This window comes from Cebus imitator, unplaced genomic scaffold (assembly GCF_001604975.1).
Source record: "Cebus imitator isolate Cc_AM_T3 unplaced genomic scaffold, Cebus_imitator-1.0 Scaffold87, whole genome shotgun sequence".
In the NCBI taxonomy this organism is placed as follows: domain Eukaryota; kingdom Metazoa; phylum Chordata; class Mammalia; order Primates; family Cebidae; genus Cebus; species Cebus imitator.
The window spans coordinates 4,139,856-4,164,570 of NW_016107402.1; the positions used below are offsets into that span (position 1 = coordinate 4,139,856).

Below are 24,715 nucleotides of genomic sequence, written 5' to 3' on the forward strand. Positions count from 1 at the left end.
TCTCAAAAAAAAAAAAAATGGAGACAATAATTCCCACATCAGGAAGTTTTGCAGAGGGATTACATGAGCTAAGGTAGGGTCTAGATACAATGTCTGTCACATAGTAGGCGCTCATACATTTTAGCTGTTAACATGCTGAAAACATTTACATTAGCCTACAGTTGGACAAAATCATTTAACAGAGCCCATTTTATAATGAAGTGTTGACCGTTTCATGTAACTTATTGAATACTGGACTGAAAGTGAAAAACAGAATGATTGTATGGGTACTCAAAATACAGTGTCTACTGAATAGGTATCATTTTGGTTCCATCGTAAAGTCAAAAAATGGTAAATTAAACCATCATAAGTCAGTGACTATCTGTATTTTATTGTTGTCACTTGCTGGGGAAATTTGAAGAAGTTATTTAAACACTCTGAACTTCAGTTTTCTCTTCTGTTAAATGGGGAGAATAACACCTCACTCATAAGGTAATTGGAGGGAGCTGTATCCAGCACACCTGCCTCCTGGATTCAAGCGATTTTCCTGCCTCAGCTTCCTAACTGGGATTACAGGCACGTGCCACCATGCCCAGCTAATTTTGTATTTTTAGTAGAGATGGGTTTTCTCCATGTTGGTCAGGCTGGTCTCAAACTCCCGACCTCAGGTGATCTGCCCACCTTGGCATTCCAAAGTGCTGGGATTACAGGCAGGAGCCACTGCTCCCGGCCACCTAAACCTCTTCTAATTGAAGTGTAGATTATTGACTCTGAATGCTCATTCTAGAGTCAACCTACCAGACGTTGAATCCTATCACTTACTCTGCGACCTTGAGTAAGCTACTTAACCCGTCTGTGCCTCACCTTTACCTATAAAATGAGAATAGAAAACCATGCCTGTCTCATAAGAGTTGTAAGGATTTGAGCAAATAATTCATATATAAAGCACTTAGCACAGTACCTGGTGCACATGGTGAGCCTTGGAAAAGATTAAGCTATCATTATTTTTTATTATTTTTGTTCTATTAACTCTGTGTTCACAGCTCAGAATCTAGAAAAGATATCTCCAACTTTAATGTCCCCAAAGCAAGGTGAGAGTCTGTCTTCATTCTAGAAGGGTTCTACAGAGCAGAGTGATAAACAGCATGGGTCTGAAACCATCCAAAAATAGGGGCAAAACAATAATATGCTCAGACATGTGGGGTCCAGGAAATTGCACTCCTATTCACCCTTTCCTGGGCAGTTACTTGAAGATGTGCTTCTCAAGTGTGAAAAAAAAATAAAGATGTTGGCATGAGATCCAGAAAACAGTCTCCAACCTGGAAAGCACTGAGAAGGAAGCCTGAAGGTGACTCCTGGGAAGCAGGCCAGGAGAACATCCAGAATGGAAGGGGGTCTGGGAAAAGGGACTTAATGGAAAAGGTAATATGATGGAGGCTTTGAAAACAACTGAGGGAGGCCAGGTGCGGTGGCTCACACCTGTAAGTGCAGCACTTTGGGAGGCTGAGGCAGGCGGATCACCTGCGGTCAGGAGTTTGAGACCAGCCTGGCCAACATTGTGAAACCCTGTCTCTACTAAAAATACAAAAATTCGCTTGTTCTCTAATCTTGCCTTTAAATTAAAAAAAAAAAATCACTAGGCATTGTAGTGGGTGCCTGTAATCCCAGCTACTCGAGAGGCTGAGGCAGGCAGAATTGCTTGGACCCAGGAGACAGAGGGTACAGTGAGCTGAGATTGAACCATTGCACTCCAGCCTGGGCAACAAGAGCAAAAACTCCATCTCAAACACAAAAAGAAAAAAGAAAACAACTAAGGATATTATTTTAATGACAAACAAGACAGTAAAGGGAGAAAGGCAGTTGGTGAGTCCAGGGAAAATAGAAAGTGGTGGGAGAAAGGAAATTTTCCTGTAGTCCCAGCTACTAGGGAGGTCGAGGTGGGAGGATCACTTGAGCCCAGGGCTTTGAGGCCAGCATGGGAAACATAGCCAGATCCCATCCTCAAAAACAAAAGAAAGAAAGAAAGAAAATTTTCACCTAGTATACTACTTGGCAATGCAATGAACATTTCCATAATCATGACAGTGTAAACATTGGTTAATTTAGTTGAAAGTGAGTATTTAACTACATTGGGAGGAAGGGGATAGGGAACACGGACCCTGTAAGAGAGGAAAGTCCTCATATACCGTAACAGGAAATCAATAGATAGTATCTAAAATTGATAAATCAAAGAACAGACATACATATATATTATTTAGAGATATAAAAATGTCCTCCAGAAGAAATGGCCGAAAGAGTAGTTGCCTCATGAGAGTGGAGGGGGTGGAGAGGCCAGAGGACTGTTTTTATTATAATTATTTCAATATTAATTGAACTGCATGCATTAATTACTTTACAGTATTTTTTTCATTTTTAATTGTTGTGGGTATGTAGTTGGTATCCATATTTGTGGGGAACTACGGTATTTCTTAAAAAGTAAAGAAGAAGAATATTGGAGTGAGCTCTACCTGGGATCCACCCCTTGTGTTCCATAAGTTGAGACAAGTCACTTAACTTCAGTAAGTCTCAGTTTCCTCTCCAGTAAAATGGGGACCATATTAGGATGTTTGAGGACTGAAAGAGACAATACACACAAAGCACTTGATGCATGCCTGGTGTATAATCAGCACTCACGAAACAGTAGCTGCAGAACCATGGGAGAGTCAGTTAAAGGCCCAGACCAAAGTAGCATTGGGAAATGAAAGCATTTTGATATACCTGCCTCCCACCTCCATGGCACATGACAGCCATTGGATACAAACAAATGGGCACCAGGTGAATGACAGTTGTGGTGGGTTGTGACCCACAAACCAGACTAGGGGATTGCTGGAAGGATCAGCAGTCATTAGGAAATCACAGTTGTGTATCATGAGTTCCACTGCAAGAGGACACCTGGAGAGTTACAGTTCCTGGACAGTGAGCTATAGCAGGATCATCATTTTCTCTTCCTGCCTATGCCTTGTGGGGATATGTCAAAAGAAAAAGATTTGGAGGCTGTCAGGGTGAGGGTCGGAGGTCAGCTGGGGTCAGGAAGTCTATTTCACTGAGGTCACTCTCGTCTCCTTTCAATCTAATGAAGCCATTATTGGTGAAAGCAAGTGCTTGGCATCCTGCTCTGTGAAGCAGGACCAGCATGGGGAGCACTCTGAAAGAAGGGTGGGACTCCCTTAGCTTGTTCTCCTGCTGCTATCAACTCAATAGGCCTGAGAGGCAAGAGGCTCATGATCCTGCTCAATGCAGGAAGCCCTAGTCCCTGAGTGGGATGAGGATGACAGCATGGGGCGAAAACAGATTGTTTCTCTGTGTTATAGAAATGGAGGATCTCTCTCTCCTTCTCAAACACACACACACACTCACACTCACAGAAATCATATCATCTAAAAATGTCAATGTCAGAAATGGAAGAAGAAACATTTGTCTAACAGCAAATCCCACTCTCATTTTACCCTGAAAGGATACAACTGGGTGCTTTTTTTTTTTTTTTTTTTGAGATGGACTCTTGCTCTGTCACCTAGGATGGAGTGCAGGGGCGCAATCTTGGCTCACTGCAACCTCCACCTCTCAGGTTCAAGCAGTTCTCCTGCCTCAGCTTCCCAAGTACCTGAAATTACAGGCACATGCCACCACTCCCAGCTAATTGTTTTGTATTTTTAGTAAAGACAGGTTTTCACCATGTTGGCCAGACTGGTTTCAAACTCCTGATCTCAAGTGATTCACCTGCCTTGGACTCCCAAAGTGCTGGGATTACAGGCATGAGCTACCATGCTAAGCTTTTTTTTTGAAATGGAGCCTCGCTCTGTCACTAGGCTGGAGTGCAATGGCGTGATCTCAGCTAACTGCAACCTCTGCCTCCTCAGTTCAAGCGATCCTCCTGCCCCAGCCTCCCAAGTAGCTGGGACTACAGGCACATGCCACCATGCCCAGCTGATTTTTGTATTTTTTTGTAGAGACAGGGTCTCACCATGTTGGCCAGGATGATCTCTATCTCCTGACCTCGTGATCTGTCCACCTCCAACCCCCAAAATGCTGAGATTACAGATGTGAGCCACTGTACCCAGCCAACTGGGTGCTTTTCTTGAGATCACAGAGCAAATCAGCAGGCTGGGACCGGGTGTGGTGGCTCAAGCCTGTTATCTCAGCACTTTGGGAGACCAAGGCAGAAGGATTGCTTGAGCCCAGGAGTTCAAGATCAGCTTGGACAGCATAGCAAGAACTTTCTACAAAGTTTTTTATTTTTTTAAATTTAGCTGGGCATGGTGGTACACACCTGCAGCCCCGGCTACTCAGGAATCTGAGGCAGGCAGGATTGCTTGAGACTGGGAGGTCAAGGCTGCAGGAAGCATGATTTTGAAACTGCACTCCAACTCAGACAACAGAGCAATGTCTCAAAAAAAAAAAAAATTAAGGCCGGGCGCGGTGGCTCAAGCCTGTAATCCCAGCACTTTGGGAGGCCGAGGCGGGTGGATCACGAGAGCTCAGGAGTTCAAGACCAGCCTGACCAACATGGAGAAACCCCATCTCTACTAAAAATACAAAAAATGCTTGGCGTGGTGGTGTATACCTGTAATCCCAGCTACTCAGGAGGCTGAGGCAGGAAAATCGCTTGAATCCAGGAGGCAGAGGCTGCAGTGAGCCAAGATCAAGCCATTGCACTCTAGATTAGGAAATAAGATCGAGGCCGGGCGCGGTGGCTCAAGCCTGTAATCCCAGCACTTTGGGAGGCCGAGGCGGGTGGATCACGAGGTCAAGAGATCGAGACCATCCTGGTCAACATGGTGAAACCCTGTCTCCACTAAAACTACAAAAATTAGGTTGGCGTGGTGGTGTATACCTGTAATCCCAGCTACTCAGGAGGCTGAGGCAGGAAAATCGCTTGAATCCAGGAGGCAGAGGCTGCAGTGAGCCAAGATCAAGCCATTGCACTCTAGATTAGGAAATAAGATCGAGGCCGGGCGCGGTGGCTCAAGCCTGTAATCCCAGCACTTTGGGAGGCCGAGGCGGGTGGATCACGAGGTCAAGAGATCGAGACCATCCTGGTCAACATGGTGTCTCTACTAAAAATACAAAAAATTAGCTGGGCATGGTGGTGCGTGCCTGTAATCCCAACTACTCAGGAGGCTGAGGCAGGAGAATTGCCTGAACCCAGGAGGCGGAGGTTGCGGTGAGCCGAGATCGCGCCATTGCACTCCAGCCTGGGTAACAAGACTGAAACTCCGTCTCAAAAAAAAAAAGAGAAAAAAAAGGAAATAAGATCGAAACAGCTCCGTCTCAAAAAAGGAAAAAGTGCCTGTATTCCTGATACATGCTTATTATTATTATCTAGAAGAATGCCCATTCTACAAAGGCAGGAAGTTTTGTTTGTATTGCTCTTTGATGTATTCTCAACAATTAAAACAATATCTGCCACAGAAAAGTGCTCAACAAATATTTGTTAATTGTTGATTAAATTGTTATTATTACTAAGACCTCTTGCAGCTCTTTCATGAAGTTATGAACCTGCACAAAAGGAACTTAGCAAAATGCCTTAAGGAGAGGGATGTTCTTCATGTTGATACTAGACACCCATGTCTTCTCTAAAGAGTACATTTACCCTCCTTTTACCTAGATATTGTTACTCTCAGAAACTAGTACACAAGAAATCTCCAATGCTTAGCTCTTTCAGTCCTGTCTCCCTTACTAGACTATAACTTCCTGGAAGGCAGGGAATGTTTTTTCTGACCTTTTTTTATTTTTGTAAATCCTCAAACTACTTAGTGTGTACTCAGACTGGTGAACTAGCATAATGCCTGGATCATAGGTACCTAATAAGTTCCACTAAGACAGGGACTCAAGAGAGGAAGAAGATTTGGTCAAGAGTCCCCACTGCCCACATGAGAAAACCCATTGAGGAAGAGGAATCAATTATGTTGGGAGCCATGCATCCCTTCCAAAATCATCCTCTGCCTCTGCCTAAGCAACTTAATGAGGCCTTGAACATATTTCCTGGGTTGTTCTGGGAATAGACTTAAAAGAGGCAGCCTAGAAGAATAAGTATATTTTACTCATGTATATTATTCATATTAAAGCCTATTCAGGAAACTCTTTTTAGGGGACTTATGAGGTCCAGGCACCATACTAGGTACTGGGAAGGATGCTGGGGAAGATGCAGAAATAAAACACATGAATGGTGCCAGTCCTCAGGGAGCAAATGATCCTGTACGTTCTAGATCATAGAGACAAGCATGTGCACAATAGCTATAATAATAGTAGTAGTTTACATCATTAAGAACTAACTACATGTCAACCGGGCATGGCGGCTCACGCCTATAATTGCAGCATTTTGGGAGGCCAAGGCGGGCAGATTACAAGGTCAGGAGTTTGAGACCAGCCTGGCCAATATGGTGAAACCCCATCTCTACTAAAAATACAAAAATTGGCCAGGAATGTTGGTGCGTGCCTGTAATCCCAGCTACTCAGGAGGTTGAAGCAGAATAATTGCCTGGGAGACAGAGGTTGCAGTGAGCCAAGATCGCACCATTGCACTCCAGCCTGGCTAACAGAGCGAGACTCCATCTCAAAAAAAAAGAACTAAGTACATGTCAAGCACTGTCTCAAAAGCTTTACCTACATGATGTAACTTCATTTTCACATATCTCTGAGAGCTCAGTATTCTCATTACCCCCATTGGAGAGAGGAAGAAATGGAGGCGTATAGAGGTTAAGGAAGAGCTGTAAATAGTAGAGCTGACATTCATACATGGGTAATCTTACTCTAACACCATGTACTCATAAAAAGTGGTAATAATTAAGAAAACAAGGCTGGAGCAGTAGCTCATGCCTGTAATCCCAGCACTTTGGGAGGCCAAGGTGGATGGATCACCTGAGACCAGGAGTTTGATACCAACCTGGCCAACACGGTGAAACCCCCCTCTCTACTAAAAATACAAAAATTAATCGGGGGGCGTGGTGGGCACCTGTAATCACAGCTACTCGGGAGGCTGAGGCAGGAGAATTGCTTCAACCCGGGAGGCAGAGGTTACAAGTGAGCTGAGATCATGCCACTGCACTCCAGCCTGGGCAGTAGAGTGAGACTCTGTCTCTAAAAAAATAATAATAATAAATAAATAATAAATTAAGAACAGATTAGTTTTTCTTTTACTCTGGTCTTCTTTGACTCAAAAAATATCATTTCTTCTTTCCTAACCTTTTACAGCCATATGAGGAAGTAGATTTACCCATTTTTTCTGAAAAGGAGTTTGAGATACTGCACCACTCTCACAAAATCATATACTACTGGGAATGCCTCTCTTTCTCGCTCTTTGAGACAAGGCCTGGGTGAGTCTGTGACCCAGGCTAGAGTGCAATGGCACTATCTAATCATTGCAACCTCAGCCTCCTGGGCTCAAGCGATCCTCCCACCTCAGCCTCCCAAGTAGCTGGCATGTGACACCACATTCGGTTAATTTTTGTATTTTTTGTAGAGGTGGGTTTCAATATGTTGCCCAGGCTGGTCTCAAACTCCTGGGCTCAAGCGATCCTCCTACCTTGGCCTCCAAAGTGCTGGGATTACAGGTGTGAGTCACTGCTTTAGCGTTCGAAAATGACATCTCTTTGACATTCAAAAAAACTCTTTTAGGCACGGCGTGGTGACTCACACCTACAATCCCCACACTCTGGGAGGCCGAGGTGGCTGGATCACTTGAGGTCAGGAGTTTAAGACCAGCCAAGCCAACATGATTTAACCCCATCTCTACTAAAAATACACAAATTAGCCAGGCGTGGTAGCATGTGCCTGTAATACCAGCTACTCGGGGGCTGAGGCAGGAGAATTTCTTGAACCTGGGAGGCGGAAGTTGCCGTGAGCGGAGATCACACCACTGCCCTCCATCCAGCCCAGGCAACAGAGCAAGACTCCGTCTCAAAAAAAAAAAAAAATGTGAAATGTGTCATTTTTACCAGGGAGGGAAGCGGCATTGAGGAAAAGCAGGTTTTCTGGGAAAGACTTGGAGATGGGCACTCAAGAAGGTATTCTCAAAACTGTGAGCTGGGATCCAAGAAAGCGTGACTCAATTCAGCACCGTGGACAGAGCTCCGGAGTTCTCAGGACCCTGGACAGAGAAGCAGGCCGCACATTCCCGGGTAACCGAAATCCCATCACCAGACAACCCTCCAAGTGAAGCCAGAGCGTTCAATTCCCGTTTCCCTCCGTTTTTTTCAGCCAGACCTCAGCCACCTGCTCCTGAATCTTAGGAACAGAGGTACAGGGAGCGAATCTATTTTAAGAGCACTACTAACAGAGAGAGACAACGCCTTTGGCCGTTGTGCTAGGAGAACTCTTGAAAAATCTAAATTAGAGTCCTCAGTTGGGAGTGGGGCACTGCTAATAATATTTGTTAATGATATGTATTTTTTAGGCTGAGCAGCAAAGGGCCACAGCTGTCCTTTTTATCCCCCGAAGTCCCACCTCCCATTCCTTACGCTCAAGTTTTCGTTTCTTGGAGAGCACTCCGTAGGAGAGAAAGGGAAGTAATTTCTTGCAGTTTCTTGCTTTCCTCCTCATCTTCTCCCTCCCTACCCACACTCATCCGGTCTCTCTGAAATACACATGTGCCCACGCCCGCGCGTGCACACACACACACACACACACACACACACACACACATACAGAGCCACAGCATGAGAAGCCTAAGAGGTTCTGCACACTCGGTGTGCAGAAGAGATTGAAGACTGAATGCAGAGCTAGCGGATGCCCCCGAAAGCAGGCTCTGTCCCTTTAAAAGTGTTGTAGTGGTGGGGGAGGGGAACTGGCCGGAGCTGGCATTGTCCAGTTTGAACTGAGCACCGGAAGTGAAGGGGCAGGGCCAGGGCCGTGCACTGAGCCCCGGGCCATTGTCCATCTCCGACCAGGGCAGTAGCCACCCCCACTGGCCAGCCCTCATTATTTCCTAGAAGGGGAGGCCACCTCTTTAAATGAGGAGACCCCCCCCAGTCCAGTTCCTCCACCAACCCCACTATGGGGACGGCAGCGAATTTTAGGGTGGTGACTCTGAAACAAGGAGGGCCTGGGAATCTAAGAATTTGAGGCGTACAGAGGAAGTACCTCTACCCACCTACCCATCCCGTCCCTCTCCCAGCAGGGAATGGGGATCGGGTGGGGGTAGGATGAGAAGGCAGCTGGTGGAGAAACAGCTTCAAGGCTCTTTGGGTTCCTCCTGCTCTCCAGGGAGCTTACCTGGGGCTAACTTTAGACACACAGGTTTGGAGGGAAGAAAGAAGGAATAATTCTTTATAAAGAATCAACTGAGAGCACTTTCTCTTTTCGAACTGGGGGAGGCCCAGAAAAACTCCGAGTCGGAAACTCCGAAAGGCAGACACTCAGATGCAGTCAGTGGCAGACAGACTTTGGAAGGCAGCGCCTTGGTCAGGACAGATCAGTCCTGTATGTCCCTAGCCTCTCCCCTGCTCCCCCATCCCGGGCTTCCTAGTGTCCAGAACTCCAGGTCTGTCTAAGCACACAGGGGTGGGGGGTGAGAGCGGGTCAGCGCCAAGCAGCCGGGTCAGCTCAGAGGCCTTGAGGGGGAAGAAAGGGGGAGGGGCGCTCAAGGGCTGGGGGAGGGGGAGGGCCCATCCATTTCTCCCTTGACAGGTGGTTTGTGTTTCTGATTGGCCAGCGCCGCCAGGCTCACACCTCCCTCCCCCAACTCTCTGGAATGTATAATTATCTGCGCGGGGGGTGGGGGTGGTGTGTGACTGTGTGTGGGAGCAGTCACGTGGTTTTAAAACTACCCCCCCCACCAGGTCCCCCACCTGTATCTTCTTTGGGGACCCCTATTGAGTCCTAAGTGCAGGATCCCAAATTCCGGGGTACTCAAGACTTCTAGGACAGACAGCCCCATTTCCAGATGTGTGTATGGGGAGGGGGTGTCAAACCTCAAGGTTCTGGAAGGGACACCCCAGAGGTGTCAGAGACCCGAGCGGTGGGGGAGGGCCGGAGCTGGAGCCGGAGGGAAAAGGAGGGGAGAGAAGGGAGAGGGGAGGGGAGGGGGCTGCCCGCGGGGGGTTGGGTCATTGTCTTTTAGAATTTGGGAGCCTTTGAAAAGCCGTGGGCCCTCCCACCGCTATTGTGCGGGGGAAGATGTAGCAGCCTCTTCTCCGAACCACCCCTTTGCCTTCGGACTTCTCTGGGGCCAGCAGCCACCCGACCAGGGGCCCGGGGCCACCGGCTCAGCCGACTACCATGGGCTCCGTGTCCAACCAACAGTTTGCAGGTTCGAGCTTGGGACTTAGCGGGGACACCTTAGGATGCAGGGGCGGCCAGGAGCCACGTAGAAGGGAGGTGGGAAAGTGACCCCTAGGCTGCTCAAAGGACCCCAAGACGGTGCGGCCTCCTGCTTCATGGGGCCATCTCTGGAGGAAGGAACCTTGGTGTCCCAGTGGCGTGCGCGCCAGACTACGTGGGTGGATGGAGAAGAGAGGCCTGTCCCGCCTTGAGTCGCCGGGAAACACGTTATGGGGAGAGGAGCAAAACTTTCGGGGGCACCACTATCCCGGTGTACTCTAGGGGAGCGCGGGAGGCGACCGGGACAGGTTTCTTCTCTTCCGCTGCTTGGTAGCTTCCCCCTCCTAGTTGTCCACTTGTGGGGCTGGACACTCGGGTCTCCCTGCCCGGGGCCCGAGACGGCCCTCCGATTCGGTGCCCTCTAGCTGAGTGCCCGGACCTCCCTATCTCCAGGTGGCTGCGCCAAGGCGGCGGAAGAGGCGCCCGAGGAGGCGCCGGAGGACGCGGCCCGGGCGGCGGACGAGCCTCAGCTGCTGCACGGTGCAGGCATCTGTAAGTGGTTCAACGTGCGCATGGGGTTCGGCTTCCTGTCCATGACCGCCCGCGCCGGGGTCGCGCTCGACCCCCCAGTGGACGTCTTTGTGCACCAGGTGAGACTGATTCCGGTAACTTTGCCCGGGGAAGGGCATCTAGGCGCTCATGTCCATGGGTGGGCGCCGGGTTTGCTGTTGATTTGTGGGACATCAAGAGCCCTCGTTATGCGTCCCTGTCTTTGCCTGGGCACCCCAATTCTGAGTCCCTATTAACTATCTCGGGGGAAGTAATGGGAGGCAGCACCAATTATCAGCACCCCCGCCCCCTTCCGGGAACCCCTCCGGCTTACCACGTGTCTATTACCTCTTTCCCCTGGGAAGGGGCAGGGGGCAGGGAGGTGACCCCATGTGGCAGAAACTAAGGTTGTATTGTGCTTGCCGGTTGGGGGAGGGCGAGCAGGCCGGCCAGGGAAGCACACGCCAGGCCTAAGCCGGGCGCCCAGCGCCTCCAACGTCTGAATGGAGCTCAGAGGGCGGGAGAGAGTGAGGGCAACTGGCTACTGGACCCAAGGGGGCGTAAAGCCGAGAAGTCAGCCTCGCCCCCTTTTTAATGCAGACCTCACCCGGCTGGTCACTAAAAACTGGGTTTGGCAGATCCCTGAAGGATCCATTTGGGAGACTGAAAGCTCAGGACTTGGGTCTTTGCTATCCAGTTCCCATGAGGAAGGAAAACCCAAGGCCTTCCTTACGTCCCTGGGCCAGGCTGGGAGGGAAGTGGGTAGGTCGCAACCCCAAGTTCTCAGTTAAAGCAGGACAGCGCGGTAGGGGGTGAAATTCAGTGTCGCAGGGCAGGGGGTGGAGGAAGGCTGGCCTCTGGACCTATTCTCCGCTTGGCATTTATGGCCCCAGACAGCCATTGATTGCTGTCTTAACATTCCTGGCCTCAAACAAGGAGCCAGAGACTTCAGGTCTCCCTCCTCCCAGGCTTCCCCTTCCTGAATATCTTAGAGGCATTCCGGTGGTCCTAAGGCACCAGCTACCCATAAAGACCACGGAAAGGAAGTTGCTTGCTGCCTGTGGGCCTTCCATCTTTGGAGGTTTGGGGCTGGATCTGGAAAGAAGAAATTGCTAATCCCAGATCCTGTAGGTTGACACCCAGGCCGGGCAGGGAGGGGTTACTTCAGGGAGGCTGGCTTTAGGAGGTGTGGGGGAGGGGAAAGGAGGATGTGGGGATTAAGGGTTGGAGCCTGAGGGATGGCATTCTAGGGGGAGGGGTGGGGAAGGGAGATGCTGGGTAGACTGGTTGGAGGCAGCAGGGAAGTCTTTGAGCATAGCCTTCAGCGAGGAGCAAACAAGCGAGATGGAGGATGCAGGGAGATGGGGAGCCGCCACTTGCTTTTGGAGCCATGGAGTCAGTGGGCTACTCAAACATCTACCAAGAGGACCTGCAGCAGGATACTTAGCTGCCTCCTTGCAGCACCCTAATCCCCCCAACCCCCCATTAAACAGCAAGTTTCCCACTGGTGGCTTTTCTCCTTTCCCTGTCTCATTTACATATGTGAATGATAACCCACAGGAAGTAATTGTGGGAGAAAGAAGGGAATTGGCCTCTTTAGATCTATTAAATCACTTTATTACAGGAACCAGCTTTGAATGGCCCTCCTCAGCAGGGTAGCAAGCTTCCCCCACTCTCCCATTTATCTGATCACAAAGAGATTAAAATCTTTCCTGGTCTGGGGACTGGACAGCTCCTCCAACTTTGAGAGGCTGGAATAAAAGAGTCAGATCCAACATTTTCTCATCTCCCATCCAAAGCCTGCCAGATAGGGAGGGGCTGAGGGGAATGTATCCCCTCATCTTCTGGGGCTCCTTGGTGATATACATACCCCAAGGAAGGTTTTTTTTTTGTTGTTTTTCTGAGCAAATGGGGACTTGGGCCTCAGCAGGCTTTACCTTAGGATCTAGAGCAATCGGGAAACTGTTGGGTGGCATAGAGCAGGCGTTGAGTCTACAATATGCTGGGTCAGGTGTACTGGCTGGCTTGGAAATACTCTGGATTTTAGGGTCTTGGAGCATCCAGGAACCCACAGTTGAGTATATTATCAAGAGGGAGCTGAGCTGGGAGAGAATTAAGAATTTGTAACCCTCAGCTCTTCCCATTCTACTCATAAAGCACGACGATGGGTGGAAATTCCCTGAGCCTTTACTTGGTAGCTCTGATAATGGTGGCATGCAGGGGAGGCTTGGTTCAGTGGTCCTCCAACCCCACCTTAGAGGTAAGTTAGACTAGTGATTCTAGTCTTTGCACTTGAGAAATTAGAGATAACTCTCTGGAAATCTAAAGGTAAAGGGGTTTAGTAAACACAGGATAAATTGTTAACTGGGGGAGAAAAGTGTTCCCGAAGCAAAGAATAAGAAATCTTTAACAAAACTTCCCATTATTTGGCTACTGGGGTTGGGCACCCTGGGGTTGGGGTGGGCTGGTGAGAAGGTAATTGTCCTAAGACAGCATCTACCAGAGGGAGGGGGTCGGGGAGCCCCTTTGCAACTAAAGAGGAAGGGGGAAAGGCAATTTAAAAACATTTCCTTTCCAAAGTTGGGATTATTAGAATCCCAACGCCCTGTTCACTAACGCTCTTATGCTCTCTCCCAATTGGATATAATGCTGTAATATCCTCAAGTGTAGCTGAGTGGAATAAAAAGCCCACTCCCTAGCCAAAAACAAACAAAACAACAACAAAACATAAAGCAAAGAGATTTCTCTAACAACTCTTTTCCTTAGGTATACATCTTTAGATCTAGAAATCTGCCTGTCTCTAGAGTCAGTGAAAGAAATAGCAAGCCCTTCAATTAGGTTTTCTTGACCTCAGCACTACTGATATGTTTTGAGCAGGATAATTTGCTCTGGGGAGTCTGTCCTGTACATTATGGGATGTACAGCAGTATTCCTGGCCTCTACCCACTAGAAGCCAGTTGCATCTCAGTTGTGACAACCAGAAACATCTCCATACATTGTCAAATGTCCCCCTGGGAGTCAAAATCTCATCCCTGCTTGAAAAGCACAGTTATACAGGAGCTGGAATAAAAAAGCTAAACTGTCAACTATTTTCCTGAGATTCATCAAAGATTCAAAAATCTTCATTTTGGGCCATTTTCAAGAGTTTTGGCTTAAGTCGTGTTTCCTGTGGCTCAATTTTCAAACTCTCCAGACCTGTAGAAATTTGGAAATAGGAAAAATTCTGTGCTTTCCCATTGCTCCTCAGGACCCAGATATGTTTAAATTGCTTTCTAGCTAAAATGCTACATTAGAAGAGTTGGAGTTCAAAGAAAATCCCAAATTTGTCCAAGGGACCAAGTTGGGTTAGGAGAAAACAATACCTAGACAAACTGCTGAAACTGCCCTGAAGCCATGTGGCCTGCTTTTTCTGAAAGCCATGAGTGAGGAGGTAGGAAGAGCAACCTTATTCAGGGTCTAGGTTAGGATGGGTTTGGTTGGTGGTGGGGGTTGCAGGGGCGGATGGTGGAATAGACGGGATCTCCTGATTTGTGACAGTGCACCTCTCTGATTACTCAACACATGTCTAGTTATTGATGTACTGGTCTTACACTCCTCTCTATGTAACCCATAAGCTCTTTGCAGGGAAGAACTTAACTGCCTGGTTAATTTTCCAGTATGCACTTGGTGGGCTGAAGGAATGCATAAAAAAAGGGGCATCTTGAGGAACCTGGTAAATTAGAAATACACTTAGCAGTCTGGGGTCCATGTCGGCAGAGGTCTTTGTCCAGAGAAAAAACTATAGAGATGGAGGGGTGTTAACTGTAGCTGTGTGCTTCCTGGGCTGGCTAGAATATGGCCTGCACACAACATAGCACTATGAGGGTTTGTGGAGTGAATGTCGGTAGATCACAACTCTGAGCTCAGAGAGGATTCTCTTGTTTTTGTTGATAAATTGGAAGCCACAGATTTAGTGGCCATCCATGAGTTATTTCTGTCTTAATAGGAAAAGGCAGCTTAAAAATAAACTGACTTGATTTTTCAGAAAGTTGGCAGAGAGGTAGGAAGGTTAATGAAGACATTGTGGAATCTTCTGGGGTCCTCCTCTTTCCGAGACATGGTTCTAGACAATGTCTTAAGTAAAGGCCATGCTGCCATCCTGAACAAAGCTTCAAATATGGAAAGTTTCTACCCCGTGGTTGTTGACATTGCTGCTTGCCTTATACATGGTTTTCAGTGACATTCACCAAGGCCATTTAGTTTCTTGAACATTTCTAATCAAACAATCATACTCTAATGTAATTGTTTTTTGGATTAACTGCCCTAAGTAAAATTACTCCTCCTGTCTTCCTGCAGGCATGAATAGCAACCACTGCCCATAAACACAGTCAGTCTGGGAGGTCAAAGGAGTTGGGGGAGAATACATAGTTGATACAGACTTATTTAACATAATTTCAGCGTGGAGTTATTTAATTTAGACATGAAACTAAAATCCAGGGTGAGTACTTGGCTTTCCTAAGCAGTAGAATATAAGAACTGAGTTTCTGGTCTTAAACTCTAGGAACCCTTCATTCTTAACCTTGATTGAGCAGGTGGTTGGGTGGGGGCAGACTGGGACAAGGAAGACAAGATGACTGTCCTAAGGAGCTGTGGAGAGACATCTGCCTGAAAACTTGGATTCACAGCTCAGAACCAGGTAGCTACTCAATCCCTCCTGGTCTAGGCTCCATCTGGCTTGCCTTTGGGCAAACAGGCTGAGCAGCGCCATCTGGTGGAGAACTCTACGCAGGTGCTAGAGGGCCTGGCTGTGGCTGAGCAGAGATCAGAGGGATTCGGTTCCAGACACCCCTTTCACCACCCTCCTTGACACACACACCATCCAATCAATAACTGCTCTGGGAGAGCCGGTTGGTTTCCTAACCCTTACCAAATCTTACCTCCAGGAATGAAGTTAAGATAGAGCTGTGACATCACAGGACTGAGTCATTAAAATTATTTTCATCTGCTGCTTTTTTAAATGTGACTACTAGAAAGTTTTCTTTCTTTTTTTTTTTTCAGATGGAGTTTCACTCTTGCTGCCCAGGCTGGAGTGCAGTGGTGCGATCTCGGCTCACCACAACCTCCGCCTTCCGGGTTCAAGTGATTCTCCTCCCTCAGCCTCCCAAGTAGCTGGGATTACAGGCATGCGCCACCACCCCCAGCTAATTTTGTATTTTTAGTGGAGATGGGGTTTCTCCAAGTTGGTCAGGCTGGTCTGGAACTCCCGACCTCAGGTGATCTGCCACCTCTGCCTCCCAAAGTGCTGGGATTACAGGTGTAAGCCACCACACCTGGCTGAAAGTTATCAATTATATATGTGACTTGCATTATATTGGATTGCACTGGCGAGTTAGGCTAGCTGCACTCAGCTCAGCTCTTGCCTCTTATGGCGACTTTAACCAAGGTGCTTATTAACCCCTCTGCTTCCATGTCCTCAAGCTGTAACATAAGGGTCTTCATAACACCCTACTGCATAGGTTTGATATGAAGGTTAAATGAGTTACAACACGTATAGTGGTTAGAACACCACTTAGCCCACAGTAAGCATCAGTTAGTAACAGTTATTTTGGATAGTACTTGGACTGTTCAACAAATGTTTGTGCAAGCTAGGAACTTAGAACTGAGGTAGAGACCTGCATTATGTAATCTTGAACTGGAATGGCCCCTCAAAGAAGAGCCAAGAACCCCAGCTTTAATCCACACAACTGTAGCAAGTACCCTGAAATTCTGACTCTGTTGCCACTTATGTAGAAAGAGAGACACTTAGGTTCCTGCATGGGTTTTTTTCTGTTTCTTTTTGTTGTTGTTCATACTTTTTTCTTTTGTAATGATATTTTTTAAATTCTACATTTCCTAAGTGACCCCTTAGGCTTATTCTGTCTCTAAACTTGTAAAGGCATAAATTGAAGCTGGGATGAGGTACTTGGTGTGGGTTGGATAGGGCAGGGCAGGCAGTTACTGAGGTATTAAGAAGGGATCAGAAGGCCTAAGTACTTTTAACTAGAGAGATTCCTTCCCTGCCATCAAAAAAAGAAAAAGAAATGCTTTCTGTTGCCTGATGCCACATTCCCCAACACAGTAGGCCCATGTAGGCTGCCCAGTCCCAACTTGAAGATATTGGGAAAGGATGGTGTGAGTTGTACCTCCTCTCCCCCTCCCCTTTAAAATAATTTATCTGAATCAATAATTCAGGATTGGACTGAAGGGACCCAAAGGGAGGGGGTCTTGTTTGATTCTATCCATGAAGTGGGCGGTGAGCAACCCAGAGAAGGGAAGATGACCGCTGATGGTTACTTTGGCAAGACTGCCTGGGGAAGGAAGGAGTTTCTATATCTAGTCTCACTGTGACCATAACCCCAACAAGGAGAGGAAGGAAGAAACTGTTGAATGTAGGGAGGAGGGAGAGGGGGATGCAAGAGCGATCTGCGCCTTGGAACTCCAGGAATCTGACCACCAGAACCAGCCAGTGTCAACTCTTTGTTTCCTGGGGCTGGGCTCTATTGGGGGAGCTCAAGCCATGCCCCTCCCCCTAAGTTCTTTTCTTTTTGGAGGGGATGGGGAGAGGGGCGTGGCCCTGCTTTGTGTGTGGTTGGGGGTGGTACAAGAATTTCAGGCCCTTTTCAGATGCAGGCCCTGGGAGGCTGGCTCTGTGGGGCTGCACGCTGATTACCTATCTGATAAGAGAGGAATTCAAACTATGTGTTTTAGAAGGGGGCGGGAGATGGGGGCAGGGAGCCACCCCTGGAGACCACCAGTTTAAATCTTGGTGCCTGCAGGGGTGGGGGGTTTACTCTGTAAAAGTCTTAAAACAGACCTGAGATCCTCCAGTGATGGAGTGAGTGACCTGAGAGGACTAGTCAGTTTCTTGTTGCATGTCCCATTTATATTATCCTCTTCTTCTCAAAATAAGCCTATGAGGTGTCCATAGAGGAGGGTGTTACTCTTCAGTACACTGGGGCTCAGAGAGGGGATATTCTTCTGCGTTTCCACAGCTAGTTAGGATAAAACCAGATGCTCAGCACTTAGTTCTCTCTGTTAACCTGCCCCATCCCGTCTGAAGAGGTTGATAATTGCCACTCCTTGAGGATTTATGTGTAGCAGGCGAAGTGCTAACTACTTTCCATGCATAAAACCTCATAGCACTACCATAAAATTAGTATTTACTCCATTTTATAGATGATTAAAGAAAGGACAGAACAGGCTCTCAAGACTCAATCAACCCTTGTTCTTAACCACTTACCTGATGAATTACAGCTAGAACTAGGAGCCTCCCAGCCTAAAGCTGAAATTGCCTGGGTCAAGAAGGCTCTTGGTCTGGCTTTTCTAGGACCTCTCGACTCACCCACTAATTGCATCTCTTGTCCCACCCAGCTCAATAAGAAATAAGTCAAATCTAACTTAAATTCACACTTTTTGAGATGGGGTGTTGCTCTGTCACACAGGCAGTAGTGCAGTTGCGCAATCTCGGCTTACTACAACTTCTGCCTTCTGGGTTCAACCGATCCTTCTACCTCAGCCTCCCAGACAGCTAGAACCACAGGCACACGCCATCAGTCTGAGCTAATTTTTGTATATTTTGTAGAGACAGGGTTTCGCCATGTTGCCCAGGCTGGTTTCCCAACTCCTGAGCTCAAGCTCAGGATCCATCCGCCTCAGCCACCCAAATGGCTGGGATTACAGTTGTAAGCCACCATGCCTGACCTTACAAATCTAACTTTAAACTGTGCAACAGCGAGAAAGAAAGGCCCTTTTGCCTTTGCAGTGTTTTCATTTCATGCTTTAATGTTTTGCCCCTTTCCCCACATTAAGTTGGGGATGGGTGGTCATGACATCCCTGGATGTTCCTGTGGGCATAAAACAAGCGCAAGGATCCCGTATCTTTGGAATATTTCTGTAGTGGGACAGCTACAAATAATACATGAAGTATTTACTGAACACTTGCTATGTCCACACCTGTATAATCTTCACTAGAACCTGTTAGGTTGATAGTACTGTTTTCCCATTCTCTGAAGGATCTGAGGCCCAGAGGTGAGTGACTGACCAAGGTCACACAGCCAGTAATTGACAGAACCAGTATTACATGAGCCAGGATGTGTCTGGCTCCAGAGCCTATGGTCTTAACCAATTATCTAAAATGGAAATTTATCTTTTGCAATACTGTCTTTTTTTTTTTTTCTTTTGAGACAGAGTCTCTTGTCCCCAGGCTAGAGTGCTGTGGTGCAATCTAGGTGTACTGCAGCCTTGACCTGAATTTTTTTTTAACCTGTAGCTGAGACTACATGTGCACACCACCACCACACCTTGCTAATTTTGTGATGCTGTAGAGATGGGGGAGGGGCATCTCACTGTCTTCCTCAGGCTGGTCTCAAACTCCTGGGCTCAAGTGATCCTCCAGCCTTAGCCTCCCAAAGTGCTGGGATTACAGGCATGAACCACCACTCCCAGCCTGCAATATCATCTTAATACAAAAATTACCCAGGCACGGCAGCTCACACCGGTAATCCCAAACTTTGGGAGGCTGAGGCAGATCATGAGGTCAGGAGCTCAAGACCAGCCTGTCCAATATGGTGAAACCTCACCTCTACTAAAAATGCAAAAATTAGCCAGGCGTGGTGGCAGGCACCTGTAATCCTAGCTACTGGGGAGGCTGAAGCAGAAGAATTGCTTGAACTTGGGAGGTGGAGGTTACAGTGAGGAAAGATGGCACCACTGCACTCCAGCCTGGGTGACAGAGCGAGACCCTATCGCAAAATGACAACAACAAAACATGAAAAATGTAAGTGATTGAGTAATCTATGTTTCCCATCTTGCTGAAGAGCATGTTTTATCTCAGTTCCAGTTTGGAATACTCCCCACTAAGGCACCAAAATAAAATACTAATGCTACTTACTGATGTTCCCTTGAGCCAGGACTAGGTAAACGCACAGTGATCCCTTTTGCTCCTCCATTTTCTATGATGACTACTCTTTGTTGACATATTTGACACACTGTTGTTTTACTATAATAGATGAAGCTGTAATAAAGTCTATTCTGGGGTCTGAAATGCTGTCACCTCCACTAATGTCAAGTCGGTGGTACAGTAAGTGACATGATAGAATGTGCTCTGAACTTTAAATCAGGAAGTCTGGGTTCGTCTGACCCTGGCTTTGCTGCAAAACTAGCTGTATGAATAACTTCTTTTTTTCTTTTTCTTGGTGGCTGCTGGCTGTTTGCTAACTGCTTTATAAGTATCAGTGTTCTTAAATTTTGGTATAAACATGCAGTGTTCTAATGGGATTATTCCATACATATTGTTCTAGCTCTTTTTTTCCTTCTTTAACAATATTATTTGATTGTCTTTGTCAGCTGAATGATTAAAAATCTGCCTCTTGGTTCATTAATTCATTCAAAATATGCTAGGCATGATTTCAGGTACCAAAATGTGGCTGTCAACAAACAAGAGACTTTACATTGTTTTTAATGGCTGCATGGTATTCATTATTATGAGTGTACCATATTTATTCAACCGTTTCCCTTCAAATAAACTGGTAGATTATTTCCTTTTTTTTTGTTTGTTTGTATGTTTGTTTGAGACAGAGTCTTGCACTGTCACCAGGCTGGAGTGCAGTGGTGCAATCTCAGCTTATTGCAACCTCTGTCTCACGGGTTCAAGTGATTCTCCTGCCTCAGCCTCCTGAGTAGCTGGGATTATAGGTGTGCACCACCACACCCAGCTGATTTTTGTATTTTTAGTAGAAACGGTATTTCACCATGTTGGCTAGGATGGTCTTGATCCCTTGACCTTGTGATCTGCCCACCTCAGCCTCCCAAAATGCTAGGATTACAGGCATGAGCCACCGCACCCGGCATATTTCCTTTTTTTGAGTCTCATTCTGTCACCAGGCTGTGGGGGGCAGCGGTGCGATCCTGGCTCACTGCAACCTCCTCCTCCTGGGTTCAAGCGATTCTCCTGTCTCAGCTTCCCGAACAGCTGGGATTCCAGGTGTATGCCACCACGCCCAGCTAATTCTTGTATTTTTAGTAGAGACAGGGTTTTACCATGTTGGTCAGGCTGGTCTCAGACTCCTGACCTTGTGATCCACCTACCTCAGCCTCCCAAAGTGCTGGGATTACAGGCATAAGCCACCTGGCCTGACCCCTCCATTTTTTTTTTAACCAACAATGAGATACCGAGTATATGTGTGGTGCTAAGACTTCCTTCTTATATCTACTTATGTTGTGTAGTTCTTTTTTCTTACTGATTATGGTATGTTTTTATAGCTTTATTAGTCTGATTATCCATCTTAAATTTTTAGCATTTTTCTGAACAATGAGGTGTTTAAATCCTCTGAAATGTATTTTGCATATGTATCATACAAAGTGTATAGGAATCTGGCTTCCTTTCCAAATGGATTTAATTTTTATAGCAGCATTTATTGAATTATTTTCCTTACCTATTGATCTCTCCATATATTATTCTCAGATCTCTCTCTGCGATTTTCCATTTTAATCCCCTGATCCATCTGCTTGGGTTATACTGTCTTTCAGTAACATTATTTTGATATAATTTCAAACTTTAAAAAGGCTGCAAGAACAATACCCAACACCCCCACATAACCTTTACCCAGATTCTTAAGAATCTGGGTAAAGGTTATGTGGGGGTGTTGGGTATTGTCACTCTCTATCTTGGTAGAGATAGTTTTATTCTTTTATTTTTAACCATAAGGTGGAGACAGTAAGCACTTTTATTTCTAAATATTTCAGTGTGTATTTTCTAAGAATGGGAATATTGATCTTCTTTTGTTTTTGAGACAGGATCTCACTCTGTCACCCAGCCTGGAGCACAGTGGTATGATTTCTACTCACTGTAACCTCTGCCTCCTGGGCTCAGGGGATCCTCACACCTCAGCATCCCCAGTAGCTGTGACTACAGGTATGCACCACCATGCCTGGCTAATTTTTGTGTTATTTTGTCGAGACAGGTTTTTGCCATGTTGCCCAAGATGGTCTTGAACTCCTGGGCTCAAGCAATCCACCCACCTCGGCCTCCCACAGTGCTGGGGATTACACACGTGAGCCACTGTGCCTGGCTGGGAATGTTAATCTTACATAATTTCAGTACAGTAATCATAATCAGGAAATTAAACACCAATACGTTTATCTATATACTATATGTAAATTTTGTCAATTGTCCTATTTTTTTTCCTGTTTCAAGATCTAATCTGGAATCTTGGATTGCATTGAACTGTTCAGTTCTTCAGGCTGTCTTTTTATGACCTTGACATTTTTGAAATCCTGTTTTATAGGAATGTCCCTCAGTTTGGACTCGTCTGATGTTCCCTCAAGTTTAGATTCAGGATGTGCATTTTTAAAGTCATATGTCCTTAGTGAAGAGATACATGTGTCCCACTGTAGGCAAAGCTAAACTCAAAGAAATTGACTAGGGTATTATCTGCCAGTTTTCTCTACTGTAAACTTGCTGTTTTTCCCTTTATAGTTGCTAATCTGCTAATTATATCCAATTTAAAGTAAATTGTAATATCTGGTATTCTTGGCACTTTATATTTTCCCATAGCTTTTAGAATCACTGAATCGTCCAATCCAAGATGGTGGTATATTTTTCATTTTTTTCTTTAATATAATTTGAGCTTTTTCCTCATATAGGCTTTTTACCTTGTTAAATATATTCTGAGGGTTTTGATGTTTTTGTTTGTTTCGGAGACAGGGTCTCACTCTGTCACCCAGGCTGGAGTGCAGTGACATAATATTGGCTCACTACAACCTCCGGCCCCTGGGCTCAAGCGGTGTTCCCACCTCCATTGGGATTCCAGGGGTGAGCCACCGTGCCTGCCCTCTCCACCCTCTTGTTGTTGGAGACAGAGGCTCGCTCTGTCACCCAGGCAGTGGTATAAGTATTCTACTTATTTGGTTTTTTGATGATGGTATAAATACTAAGGGAGGCATTATGTGAAAAATAAATGTTTCAGTGCTTTATAGCATGACACTTTATTTTTATTTTATTTATTTTGAGATGAAGTCTCACTGTGTCACCCAGGCTGGGAGTGTAAAGGCGCCATCACAGTTTATGACTCACTGCAACCTCTATAGCGTGACACCTTAAATTTTGTAATTTTATATTTGTTGATTTCTTTTTTTTTTTTTTTTTTTTGAGACGGAGTTTCGCTCTTGTTACCCAGGCTGGAGTGCAATGGCGCGATCTCGGCTCACCGCAACCTTCGCCTCCTGGGTTCAGGCAATTCTCCTGCCTCAGCCTCCTGAGTAGCTGGGATTACAGGCACGTGCCACCATGCCCAGCTAATTTTTTGTAGTTTTAGTAGAGACGGGGTTTCACCATGTTGACCAGGATGGTCTCGATCTCTTGACCTCGTGATCCACCCGCCTCGGCCTCCCAAAGTGCTGGGATTACAGGCTTGAGCCACCGCGCCTGGCCTGTTGATTTCTTATAAATATTTATATTTAGAAATTTTTCTCTTTTTTTTTGAAACAGTCTCTCTCTGTCACCGAGGCTGGAGTGTGATCTCGGTTCACTGCAACATCTGCTTCCTGTGTTCAAGCAATTCTCCTGCCTCAGCTTCCCAACTAGCTAGGATTACAGGCGCTTGCCACCATGCCTGGCTAATTTTTTGTATTTTTAGTAGAAATGGAATTTCACCGTGTTGGCCAAGCTGGTCTCAAACTCCTGACCTCAGGTGATCCACTCGCCTCCACCTCCCAAAGTGCTGGGATTACAGACATGAGCCCCCCTGTTCTGATTTATTAAGAACTTTAAATCTGAATAGCTAAAAAGTGGTATCTGCTTATATAATTATGATTTTTGTTAATGTACTAGTAGACTTCTGTAGTTCTTAATCATGGTGACTCTTTGAGTCAGTTTCCTTACCAGTAAAATAGGAGTATCATCACATTTAATCTTCCTACCCTACAGGAATAAGTGTGTTCCTTGTCTTTTGGTATAATAATGTAAACTATGTTAAAATTTTCTGCGTTTCCCTTCACCAGAGTAAGCTGCACATGGAGGGCTTCCGGAGCTTGAAGGAGGGTGAGGCCGTGGAGTTCACCTTTAAGAAGTCAGCCAAGGGTCTGGAATCCATCCGTGTCACTGGACCTGGTGGGGTGTTCTGCATTGGGAGTGAGAGGCGGCCAAAGGGGAAGAACATGCAGAAGCGCAGATCAAAAGGAGACAGGTATGGATTGGAAGGCAGCTTATATAGTTTGCTAGGGGCATCCCCTGTCTCCCAGTCCTGCCACTTTTTGGGTCTCATTGCCAGAGATGAAGGGAAGACTGTGGTTCCTGGCAGCATTTAGGTGACTGAGTCTCTGCAATAGGTGTGAGCAAGGGCAGCAGGTGAGGATGGCACTGGGGGTAACTTAGTGCTTCCACTTGGGACAATTAACTTTGCTCTAGCCTCAATTGTTTTTTTGTTTTGAGATGGAGTCTCACAGTATTGCCCAACCTGGAGTGCAGTGGCCTGATCTCAGCTCACTGCAACCTCCACCTCCCAGGTTCAAGCAGTTCTCTTCCTCAGCCTCCCTAGTAGCTGGGATTACAGGCACTCGCCACCAATGCTTGGCTAATTTTTGTATTTTTAGTAGAGACAGGGTTTTACCGTCTTGGCCAAGCTGGTCGTGAACTCCTGACCTTGTGATCCACTTGCTTCAGCCTCCCAAAGTGCTGGGATTATAGGTATAAGCCACCGCGCCCAGCCCTAGCCTCAATTGTTAAGTGAAGGCAGTGATACTAACCTCATAGGGTAGTTTTAAAATTAATGGAGACCATGGATTTGCAAATGATGGGACAAGATAGCATTAGCTATATCTGTTGCTTTTTTTTTTTTTTTTTTTTTTTTTTTTTTTTTTTTAGTGCAATGGCGCG

At 46.4% G+C, this 24,715-nt stretch overlaps 1 protein-coding gene across 1 annotated transcript in view; it reads left to right on the forward strand.

Moving 5' to 3' along the window:
• The first annotated feature begins 10,109 nt into the window (after positions 1–10,109).
• LIN28A (lin-28 homolog A) overlaps positions 10,110–24,715 on the forward strand; it is a 16,786-nt gene continuing 2,180 nt past the window's right edge. The window contains exons 1-3 of the mRNA XM_017534801.2: positions 10,110–10,264; positions 10,729–10,925; positions 23,842–24,026. Coding sequence (XP_017390290.1) covers positions 10,234–10,264; positions 10,729–10,925; positions 23,842–24,026 — 413 coding nt within the window. The 5' untranslated portion in view covers positions 10,110–10,233. The remainder of the gene's footprint in view (positions 10,265–10,728; positions 10,926–23,841; positions 24,027–24,715) is intronic.